At 33.9% G+C, this 12,993-nt stretch overlaps 1 protein-coding gene across 6 annotated transcripts in view; it reads left to right on the top strand.

Moving 5' to 3' along the window:
- KCNH7 (potassium voltage-gated channel subfamily H member 7) overlaps positions 1–12,993 on the top strand; it is a 397,831-nt gene that overhangs the window by 246,647 nt on the left and 138,191 nt on the right. For all 6 annotated transcript variants that reach the window (XM_084891929.1, XM_084891928.1, XM_084891930.1 and 3 more), the window contains exon 3: positions 3,451–3,606. In XM_084891929.1, coding sequence (XP_084748055.1) covers positions 3,451–3,606 — 156 coding nt within the window. The remainder of the gene's footprint in view (positions 1–3,450; positions 3,607–12,993) is intronic.

The raw sequence follows: 12,993 nt of genomic DNA, 5'->3' as shown, positions 1-12,993 counted from the left end.
CCTTTTTATGCACTATTAAATGTGACTACTTTTTCTTCATTGCTAGATTAGTGTTGGCTGAATTATGTTTCCATATCTCTTGCTCCTAATTTTGTATTCAAGAAAAATTTTTAGAATCACACTGTAGTGACTTCTTAGGATAATATTATTTTACAAAGTAATAGCTTAACAGAATTTAGAATTTATAGAATTTTGCGAGCTAAAATGTTTTTGCCCCATAAAATGTACTTAAGTCTCCTTTTCTAAATTATATGTACTTCCTTTCAATATCTGCTTTCCAGAAGGCTATGAAAGATGGATAGAGTTATTAAATCCAAAAACTAAAAGAGAAAAAAAGGTAATACAAGTCTTCAGTTAACTTTAGAAGAAGCATTCAGGAAACAATAGTAGTGGGCAGTAAATCCAAGATAATTATACTTATTTAATATGCTTTCAGGCTAATGCATATAAACTTTTTTAATAAAGCACTGTAATTTTATGATTTGTTTAGCACTAGACAATAAATTTGCAAGCATTAGTATTGAAAAAATTATTTCCCCATTAACTACTGAAAACAATATTGCTCTGCTCTCTTATAAAACTGTTAGATTTCTATCCTCATATTCTTTATTGATTTCTCACAAATCTGTAATTTATGTTTTTTGTACAGTCAGAGATATGCTTAAATGTAAAAATTTCAAACTAAGTAACAAATCTTCAAATTCACGATACTCTAAATGATCCAAGATATGTCAATTTAAGTGATAAAATCAATATATATTTTGGCTCATTAGCAAAATACATAATGACTATTTCTAGCATCTCTATAGACTCTCTGTTTAACCAATTTGTAGTGATGCCTGGCCTGAAGCACTTCTATATTTAGTTCTAATGGAACAATCTTATATTGCTTATTTTCTGTTTACGAAAGTTATCCTGCTTGTTACCATGGCAACTGTGACAAGTGTTCTAGCTCAATATTTTATTAAATAAATTAAAGATGTAGCTGAAGACTGTGAGGGTTCAGCATGTCATTCTTAAAACACACTTTCCCACATCAGTAAAACCATGGACACACTTATAGAAAATATGAAAATAATTATAAATAAAGTATTCTACATTACAAATTTGGGATGCTATCCACATTTCAAATCTGAATCATAACTAGCACTTGTGCTTTTCCAACTTACAAAGTCCATGTTCTAAAAGTATTATTGTAAATGAGTTCCTTGGAAATTAGAATACGTTCACCCATAGAAATAATTTTATAAATAATAATTAGATTTCCAAGCCCACCCTCAAAAGCCTGTCATGTTTCAGGCTATAGAAATATTAGCAGTAACTTTTGTTCTCAGCTCTGGCAGCAGGAGTCATGTTATAGGGGTGAGGAGAAAGGAAAGAATTTTCTCATACTCATTTTGTTTTCAACAGTCAAAGTAAAGATGGAGCACAGTTTTGGAATACTGGTGTCCATTGGCCTTCCCAGATGTTGGGGGCCCCAATTAAATCCTGCTATTTGCCTTTACCCATGTCTTTAGCATCTTGGTGTCCTTTTGTTTTCCTGCATCTCCCTCTCAAATTGGCGCTGGACCCACCTTGCTGCCAACCTGCTGCTGACTCTAGTGAACCATCACGGTCCTGAAGAGTCAAGGCATTCTCAACCAGTTGTTTAAAAAGAAAGCCATTGGTCTCTGCATTATCTCTGCAGGTTTAGTGACTTCTGTCCTATGTCCTAGCTGCCCCAGGAACCTAGAAAAAAGGCCCAACCTCAGGGTAAGTGCTTTAAGCGAGAGGTATATGAGTGGGGTCCTGTCAGGCCACAGGTGGCATTCAACAGGGACAAGTTTAGAACATTTGCAGAGGTGTGAACAGGGCTACAAGAGCCACGGGGGAACTTCTAGCCACCCAGGGCCTAGCATCAGCCAGGAACCACTACCACTCTTAGAAGAGGCTGGCCTTTAGGACCTGTGGTCCTGGTAAGGCTGGGGGCAACATTGGTTTCACCCTCCCACCCTCCTATCTCCTACCAATGCCACCCATTCGCCAAATCCACCCAGAACCAAGAGGCCTAGGAAGCCAGAGTCATGCAGGTTGAGGAAGTCAGCTGCTTTGAGGCCTGGAGTAACACACAAAAAAGCAGAGGCTGAATGGGGAGAAGAAACTGCCATTGTGACAACATAGGTGGAATATCATGCAAAGGGAACTAAGTCAAACAGAAAAAGTCAAGAACCATTAGATTTCACTCACCTACGCTAATAAAAGAGAAATACCCAAATTGACCATACCTCCATGATGCCCACCAGCCAATCAGGTGTGAATATGCAAATTAACCCAACAAAAATTGTGGGTTAATTTGCATATGCGGGCTCATAGCCAAGACTGAAGGCTCAGACCTAAGTGAAGACTGAAGACTGAAGATGACTGAAAACTGAAGACTGAAGAGGCTTGGCTTCTCCACTGCGGCTGGAGCAAAGACCTGGGTCTCCGGTGCCAGTGAAAAACCATTGCCAACAGCCAGGGGAAGGAAGGCCTATTGCATGAATCAAAATGGAACAAAAATAGTTATCTTTATTGTTTATACACATATTTTATATAGATTCAGATTTAAGCAAAATATATAAGGAAAGGCTAAATTTTTTTTTCTATAAAGTTGGAAAATATGTCTTTTTCCATATACTAATTTTTATAGTCTGTCTTAATTATTGATGGTGAGACAAGTGAGAATTCATATTCTGTTATTCTATAACTTAATACCTGAATTTGCCTTTGAATACTTTCTGGCACATTCTGTGCATATTTTAAGTAAATATATAGTAATAAAATGTGAAATAAAAACTAAAGTATTTTTTCAAGAAGTGCAAATTGATATTTGCAAAATATTCATGGGAATATAAAACACAGCATAGGAAATATAGTTACTAAGATTATAATGAGTATGTATGGTGCCAGGTGGGTTCAAGACTTATTGGGGGGTTATTTTGTAAATTATATAAATGTCTAACCACAATGCTGTACACCTGAAACTAATATAAAATAATATTGATTATAAACTGTAATTGAAAAAAATGCTAATTGTAAATAACATGTATGTACCATTTATATAACTTTTTAAAATAGAAAATAGTGCAATTTTTTGATAATGAATGATACTTAATATTTAGTTATAGTAAATATTGGGGGTGGGGGAAAATGTATATGAAGTTACTGTACCAGCTACCCTGGGGAAGGAATCAAGGTTGTGCAAATCCATGATGTGGCTTAACATATTACTGCATTATTTATTGCAATAAAAGCATGTATACTAATTGCAATACAAGCATGTACAATAAGAAGAAGATAAAAGAATTTTTATTTAATTTTAATTATCATGTAAGATAGAAAATTCTATATGGTTTTATTAAAATTTTAATATGATGATACTGCAAAATGTTGGCATATTTTTAACCTAACTCTCTTCTTTCATTTCCTCAGGGTCCACTTTCATTTGTAACACACACATAATCCCAGTGAAAAATCAAGAGGGTGTGGCGATGATGTTCATCATTAATTTTGAATATGTGACAGATGAGGAAAATGCTGCTTCCCCAGAAAGGGTAAACCCAATATTACCAGTCAAAACTATCAACCGTAAGTAAAAGTAATATGTACATAGTGTGCTTGATATTCTGCTGTTGTAATTATTTTCATACACTCTTCATTCACTATTTCAGTTCTCAAAACAAGTTTACATTTTAAGTAAAATAACTTTCTACTTTCAAAAGCCATAGCTGAAGTTCTTTGGCGCCTTACAGAATCAATCAGCTGCTTTCAAAGCCAAATGACTTGTATATAACATTATAAATTCAACCAGTCCCCTACGATGGACATTTAGGTTGTTACAAACTTTCCCTACCACAGATAATGCCAGGATGAATTTTGCATATATATTTCCATATGTGTAAATGTATATTTTTGGATTAAGCATCTTTAGGTTAGGTTTTATATGTGGGATTCCTGGGTCATAGTGTAGATGCATTCATAATCTTTTTCAGATACTGGCCAACTCCCCTCCTATGGTTTCAACCATTTCACACTATTATAAGCAGTGTGGTAGACATTTTCCCCAAAGCAATACTAACAGAGTGAGTCAGCCCTCTTGATTTTTGTCATTCTGCTAGGTGAGTAGTATCTCAATTAGTTTTAATTTACATTTCTGTTATCATGAGTGATGCTCATATATTTAAGCACCACAAATATATTTTCTGTCATCTATTTCTTACATACTTTTTTTTTTGCTTTTTTTTTTTTTTTTTTGCTTTTTTTGTTCTTTCAAATTTTGGAATCAGTTACAAATCACTTCTGCAGCAAATACATTGTGTGTTTTTTTTATCTTTTTTTCCTGATTTTTGTTGTTGTTGTTAATTTGGCTAAATTCATCAATCTTTTTTTTTTTTTTTTTTTTTTTTTTATTCTGAATTCTTAAGTCAAGTACAAAAGCTTTAAGTACTCCAAGGTTGTAAGTATATTTATATTTAATCTAGAACTTGTATGGTTTTATGTTTTAGGATCTCTGGTACACTTAAGTTTAGTTTGTTTTATAGTGCATGGTATCAATTTAATTGACCATTTTATCAATGGCTGTTTCTTCTTTATTTATTAGAAAATCTATCTTTTTACCAGGAATTTGAGATGTTACCTTTATCACATACTAAACTTCCTGTGTACTTTCATCTACTTCTCAACTTTATTGTGGTCTATTTATCCTCCAGAATAACACATTTTTAAATATCTGACATGAAATGCTTTTTTTGATATGAATTTTTAGGGGGTTGGAGTTTATTTCTTGCTTACCACTTTAGATGAACTTTAGAAACAACATATCTAGATAGAAAAAAAATCCCTTTAATATTTTTATTAAATGCACATTAACTTTATAAATTAATTTAAAGGAAGTTAAAATCTTTATAACATTGAGTCCATTCTATATAAAATTGTGTACTTTATGTATTTTCATTTAAGTTTAATTTTTGTGTTTTTAGGAGTGCTTTTAAAATGCATTGTTTTGTTTGCTACTTGACATTTACTATTTTGTTGCAGCCATTATAAATAGAATCTTTTCTTTCATATTTTTAAGGCTACAGATTTTTTAAGTAGGTTCATTTTATATTCTACTATCTTAGTGATGTTTATTAGTTTGTAAGTGGCTTATATATTGACTCTCATAGAGTGCATTACCTTTCCAATTCTTATGCATCTAATAGTTTATTTTTTCTAATTGTACCAGCTATTCCCTTCAACATATTAAAAAGCGGTTGTCAGTGAGCATCTTGCCTGATTCCTAAATTTTGTGTGCAGGTCATCAATGTTCCCAATTAATTGAAATGATGGCATATGGACTAAGTTGTATGTGCTTTATAATTTTAAGACAGTCTCCACTGACATATTTATTGAGAAGGGTGCTGAAATGTGTAACTTGGCTTTCAGTATCTCTCAAAATGGGTGCACTATTCTTTTCTTATTTTTGTGGTAAATGTTATGAATGAAATTTATTGATATAAAATCATCCTTGTGTCTCTAAAAGGAAACACATTTAGACATGATGAACTTTATTTGTAATGTGATCTTGAATAACTTCATCTTAAATGAATTATGAACTTAAAATTATTGCATTGATATTCATTAGAGATTCTGTAATGTTCTGTGTGTATGTGCAAGTTCATAGATATTTATATGAATGTTATAATTCCGTAAAAAATAATCTGGAGTTTCTTCTCTTATTTTTTTTTATGCTACAGAACTCTTTAAATAGTTTGTGTATTATCTAGATTCAAAAGTTAAGTTAGATTCTTCTGTGAAATGATCTAGGCCTGGTACTTACCAATGTAGTAGCTTTTGAACAAGTTTCTTGTTTTTTCTTTTGTTTTTGTTTTCCTCCAGAGATTGGTCTAGTCAATTATTCAGCTCAACCAGTATTAATTTTGTTAAATTTTGTTTTCTAGAAATTATTCATGTAGACTTTAAATTTTTATTTTAATAGAATTGTGCACAGTCATCTTTTATGGTATGCTAAAGTATTTTGTTTCTACAGTTATTTCCTTTGTGACAGTTTTCCGATTGTTCATTTATTTGTTTGTTTCCTCCACCTAAATTTTTTATTAGTACTTTTCTTTCCAAAGAACTACTCTTTATTGGATTATTTTTTTAAATAATATTATTTATTTCAGAGGGGAAGGGAGAGGGAGAAATGGAAATATCAATGATGAGAGAGAATCATTGATTAGCTGCTTCCTGCATGCCTCCTACTGGGGATCGAGCCCCCAACCCATGCATGTGCCTTGATTTGGAATTGAACTGTGGCCTTCTGGTTCATAGGTCGACGCTCATCCACTGATTTATTGGTTTATTGGCTGGGCTTTATTGGTTTAATAATTGTTACTTTTTCTTTTATATTAGCAAAGGGACCTTATATTCAGCTGCCTACTTGTTTCCCTCTTCCCAAGGGACAAGTCCACCTTTGAAGTTCTCCCCACATCTCCAAGGAGTAATGCTTTTCTGAGACGACTCTCTGGGTCTTGTGCACTTTCCAAGCCACTTTCTATTGTCTCTCTAGTAACCAGTGCTCTGTTCATCCGGGTCACTAGCCTCCTCAGGGGCAGCCCTCTTCTGAGAGTAAACCTAACGTGTATATCTTCCACCACTCCAAGGACACTTGGGTATACCCTCTTCCCACTTACTTTGTGCCCAATGCTATGGCAGTGTGCTCTCCTGAGACAGTTCTGCTGGTTTTGAACATTCATATCCCTTCTTACATGTAAATTGAAGTTTGTAATGTCTCTTTCTCTAACTGTTCTTTAGGCATAGTTTATGGGTATTTTTATTTGACTCCCTATTGACTTATGATTTTTAGGATGATCCCTGAGAAAATTAGCATTTAGGTATCTGTCATTGTCTGTGGGAAGATGAAAGCCTTATCACAAAACTTAATATTTAAATATATGTATAAAAATTAAAAACCATGTTCTCAAAAGTATATGTTGTAATGATAATAATGCTAGATCATATGTACATCAACTGATAAATTTTTACAATACCAGTTACCTTTTTAGTTATGTCTAAGTGACAGTACAGTATTCTGTTAAAGCAATGTTAGGACAAATATATTTTAATATAATATTATTCTACTATTCTGAATATTTTACTCTGAACAATATTATACTTAGGGAAGATTCTCTATCAAAATCATCAATTTGTCAATCTCCCAAGTGATGTATTTAGAAATGAAATCAAAGTACTATAAAAAACCATTGTGATACCAAAGCCTTATTCTTTTAAGCTGTTGAGTACTTTGATTTTTTTTTCACTAACAAATTCAGTCCTAATTAAAAGATTCCTGAGAGTATACTTAAGGTAATAACAGCCTGTATGTTGGTCATAAATGTCAATCAGGTAATTTGTTTCGTGGGATGCCTATTTTTGCCTCTTAATGGTCAAATTTTTTATTTTTCCCATAAAGTGATTGTCTTGCATCATTCATCAAATTGGATGGACATGAAAAAGGGAAAGTTGTATCATCAGAATGGCAGAGATGGGATACTTTTTAAATAAAGAAAGTACTCATTACAAACTAAAATGTAAATGGAGAATTGAAACGGTGATCTCAAATGGAAGATAATCTAGACAGTAGCCTTCCAGGATATAGTACATTATCGATGCTACTGTACACTGTGATTAAAATAGTATCTCATGTGCAAATGCGAGCATATTCAGCAGAGATAATTTCTTACATTGTGAACACAAATGGTTTCCCCACACTACAGCTGTCAATCCTAAGGGAATCATTGACAAGAGTATAGATATGCAAGAAAAACTGTTTCCAGAGCATTACAAAGGCTAATTACACACAACCAGTAAACTGGGTTCAGATTATACCCTTCTATCCCTGTAGGCTCTACATTTCCTTTTATTTGGTGTCAGGTTTTGAAAAGTTGATTGTTAGATCCAACAGAAAAATGAGAGAGAGACAAATTATGCTTGTTAATTCTGATATGATACAATTCCTACATTTTATTATCTCTGATCTTTGGTAACTCCTACTGGTTTTATTCTTCAAGTATAACTTATCATAACTTTTTAGAACTGAAAAAGATAATTGTATTGGCTATTTTTATCATTGTTGTTCCAGGGATGGACATACAATAAACAAACAAAAAGAGGGAGAGATCAACCAAAGGACTTGTATGCATGCATATAAGCATAAACAATGCACACAGATACTAGGAGGGTGAGGACATTAGTTGGGGGTGTGGGAGGGGCAATGGGGGGATAAGGACACTTATGTAATGCCTTAATCAATAAAGAAAATAAATAAATAAATAAATAAATAAATAAATAAATAAATAAATAAATAAATGGAAATTAAATGCCGGAACATCTCCCCCCTACCCAAGAAACATCTTACCTTGAAAATATTTAATGCATAATCTAAATAAGGAGTGTGTATGTGTCTATGTGTCCCCAAGTGGTGGGATTTAAATGAGAGTAATAGGGAAAAAGCAACTGAGAACATGGGGGTTTCTGTATGTTTAAATGCTTCTCTTGAATTGTAGACAAAATAAAGGAAAAAAATGTGAGCTAATAACACAAGAAACAGTAATGAAAAGGAAGTGAAGTATTAAATTGAGAATATTAAATGAAAGAAAAGGACCTAAATGTACAATAGGAAAGATGGATTATAAAAAGGGACTTTGATACATGGCCCTGACTAAGTTCTGGAAACCGGAAACCTGTTTTGCACTAAATGGAGTGGTGGGACATTTCTCAGGACAAATAGTTTCAGGGTGAGGAACTCTACACAGGAAAAGCGAAGAGCTTTCTCTAGGAGGAACTAATTTTTCACAAACTTATTCTTTGTTGAGGATATAGGACCAGTCACATATAGATGACTTATGTCCCTAGAGTGAAGCAAGTACAGTGGAGAGTACTGTTTTGATAGGTCTATCTATCAAACTGATAAAACACTGCACAATTGAGTGAACAAATTGCTATGTAATAAATATAAATACCAAGTAAAGGATATAGCTAATTTTTTTTTTTATCTTGATGGCTTCTATAAAAACTCCACAATCTAAAAAGTGGAAATGATACAGACTAGCAAAAAAAAATTGTGTGGTTTTGTGTTTGTTGTTTATTTTACTAACTGAAAGGAAGCCACATCTAAAGGAAATAATACTAATGGGAAAACAAGTTCTCTCTCTTTTTTTTTCTCTCTCTCTCTCTTTTGGCTCTTATATATTTGTACAATGTGGAAGATAATAAATTATGTGTTTTAGCTTACACTATTAATTTCAAAGTTTATTATTGTCAAGTTTAAGAAAATGCTGCTTTTATTATTTTAAGTGAAATACTTTTTTAAGCTTCATATTACATTATTCACAAGTATATTTGAGTTTTATATTTCTTCTCTTTTATACCAGGAATCTAGAATCACCGGTCTGGTTCTCTCTCTCTCTCTCTATATATATATATATATCACACACACACACACACACACACACACACACACAAAGACACACATACTTTAATTTGTTAAAAACTTCTCAAGGAGCCCTGGCCAGCATGGTTCAGTGGTTAGTGTCTGGGTCCCACACACGGAAGGGTTGCAGGTGTGCTGGAGGCAACCAATCAATGTGTCACTTTCACAAATATGTCTCTCTCTCTCTCTCCACCTTCCAGTCTCTCTAAAAATCAATGTAAAAAATATCCTCACCTGAGGATTAACAACAACAACAATTTACTGAGGGAGATTGAGAAAATTTACCATTCTCTAAATGTGTTTGTTACTCATTTTGATTAGATTTCACATATAAGTGAGATCTTGTGGTACTTTTGTATTTGGCGTTCTCTGCCTGGCTTGTTTCCCTTAGCTTAATGCTCTCTAGGTCTATCCATGCTCTCTCAAAAAGTTAGATTTCCTTCTTCTTCTTCTTCTTCTTCTTCTTCTTCTTCTTCTTCTTCTTCTTCTTCTTCTTCTTCTTCTTCTTCTTCTTTTTAATTAATCCTAACCTGAGGATATGCTTTTGTTGGTTTTGAGAAAGAGAGAGAGAAAGAGAGAGAGAGAGAGAGAGAGAGAGAGAGAGAGAAAGAGAGAAATAAACATCTATCATTGCCTTCCATATTTGCCCCAACCGTGGATTAAACTCACAATCTAGGTTTGTGCCCTGACCAGGAATCAAAAGAACTTGCCACATTTCTTTGTATGGGACAACACTTTAACCAACTGAGCACCCAGCCAGCATAAGAATTCTTTCTTTACAGCTGAGCAGTATTCCACTGTACATATGTACCACCGATTTGTAATCCACTCATCTACTGATGGGCACTTGGGCTGCTTCCAAATCTTGGCTGTTGTAAATTATGCTGCAGTGAACTTGGGAGTGCGTATATTCCTCTGAATGAGTGTTTTGGGTTTCCTCAGTTACATCCCCAGAAGTGGAATTGCTGGGTACTGGCAGTTCTGTTTTTAATTGTTTTAGGTAACTCCATACTGCCTTCCACAGAAAACCTACCTTAAATTTAAAAAATATTAATTTAACAATATACTGCCAAACAGAAAATGAATTTATTCTGTTTTTAACTTGTTTAGCTCTAATCTGTGCAGTTATACCCATTTTGTAAATAGTAAATACCCAATACTTATTCATATAATATATAAATTGAATGAATAGTATTATTACATTGAGTAATTAGTGTTTTATTCCTATTTAATCAGCACTAGCCAGATTGTCTAACTCAGTGGTTCTCCAAGTATAAGACCATCAGCATCTCCTCACAACAGGTTTGAGATACAGGTTCATGGGCCTTACATCAGAACAGCTGATTAAGAAATACAGAAATTCGCCCAAACCAGTTTGGCTCAGTGGATTGAGCGTCGGTCTGTGGACTGAAAGGTCCCGGGTTCAATTCCGGTCAAGGGCATGTACCTTGGTTGCGGGCACATCCCCAGTAGGGGGTGTACAAGGGGCAGCTGATTGATGATTCTCTCTCATCGATGTTTCTAACTCTCTATCCCTCTCTCTTTCTCTCTGTAAAAAATCAATAAAATATATATTTTTAAAAACACATAACAAAAACATTAGTTATAGATATATTTTTTTAAAAAATACAGAAATTCAATAATCCATGTTTTAACAAACTCTTAGATCATTGTGATACCCACTACATTTTGGAAACTACTGGACTAACTTAATTAGTATTTATACAAAACTATAAAGATAAATTTTAAGTGAAACTAAATGTAAAAATTTAGCAAAATAAAGTTAAATTTCTATCATTTCTATTCTCTCAATAATTTTCAAAAGAGAGCTTTATATTTAATTTCATTAAGGTACTATAATTATCTTTAATTATCTGCGAAATGATTAAAATTATACTTTCCCAAATCAAAGCAGAACTTTACTTTCATCCTTACTAAAAATAAAAGTTTGAGTTACTCTAAAAGCTTTGACTGAAGCTATCTCCACACACAGAATAAAGTTGATAATTTGGGGAATTATCTGGCTAAGTTTAGCCTTAAAATGTGTTTCTATGATTTGGACTCCATGTTTTGAATGATTAACACATAAAATATGTATTTTCTTGAATAGCTGCATTACTTTCTCAAATTTGTACTTCAATTTTCAAACCTCAAGCTCAGGGACAAATACATTTTCAGAATATCTGGTTCATAAAAGGGCAGTCACAGTGTTTTTATGATTTTCCATTGGAGCTGAAAGTGTCATCCTTTAATTCAAAGATAAAGGCTGGTATCCTATATAATAACAGGCTAATATGCAAATCGACTGAACAATGGAAGACCAGTCACTATGATGTGCACTGACCATCAGGGGGCAGATGCTCAACACAGGAGCTGCCCCCTGGTGGTCAGTGTGCTCCCACAGGGGGAGTGCTGCTGGGCCAGAAGCCAGGCTCACAGCTGGTGAGCACAGCAGTGGTAGCGGGAGCCTCTTCCACCTCCACTCCGCAGCAGTGCCAAGGACCCCTCAGGGGATGTCCGCCTGCAGACTTAGGCCTATGGGAGGACAGGCCTATGCCAGCAGGTGGACATACTCTGATGGGTCCCGGATTGTAAGAGGGCACAGGCCAGGCTGAGGGACTCTCTCTCCTCCTCCAGTGCATGAATGTCATGCACTGGACCTCTAGTATTAATATAATTTCTCTTTCAACAAGCATTATTACCTAGAAATAATCTATTATTCAGATGAATTTAATTAAAGGTTTTAACTATGTTTTCTATTATGTGTTTAGAAGTTTCTTCTTTTTAAAGATTACATTTAATATAGAAAAAGGAACTATGGCATGGCTGCTAATGAAAAGCTGGGAAAAGTTCAGTCATAAGTTACAATTGATTTTATGTTATGTTTCTCCGTGGGATTTGGGCAAAATTCTATTTTTAAGGTAAAGAAAATTGCTGGTAGATGGAAAATAGTATGTATCGTCTCTTCATTAACAATGAATGTTAATAACTTAAATCAGCATATCTTCATCAGCATCCCTCCCCACCATACACACACACACACATATATCCCTTCATCAGCATCCCTCCCCACCATACACACACACACACATATCATATATATATATATATATATGCATATAATTAAAATTTGGAAGCTTTTGTTACTTAACAACCCCCAAATCAGGCAGAGACCCTCATCATACAACATTTGGGTTGATGTTCATTCCATTTGTATTTAGAATATCCTATGAAGAAAATCTCTGTCAATATTATAACTACCCGATCATTTTGAGTCAGTCTAGGCAAACATGTTATTATTTTCACACGATTTGAATGGATTGTTTAACTTGGCTTTTGGAAAAGGAAGAAATCAATGGAAGACAAACAAGAAAGCAGCTATTATAAGTCATACATTGATTTATTCAGCAGTTATCACATTGGAACCTTGTGAAGGAACACTGATGTGTTTGTTTTCCTTACCACTCCCTCCTTCAAAGGCAAGAAACTGCCTTACCCAATGT

Source organism: Pipistrellus hanaki (genome assembly GCF_964339955.1).
Source record: "Pipistrellus hanaki genome assembly, chromosome: 8".
Taxonomy (NCBI): Eukaryota; Metazoa; Chordata; class Mammalia; order Chiroptera; family Vespertilionidae; genus Pipistrellus; species Pipistrellus hanaki.
This window is presented reverse-complemented; position numbering and strand designations above follow the sequence as displayed.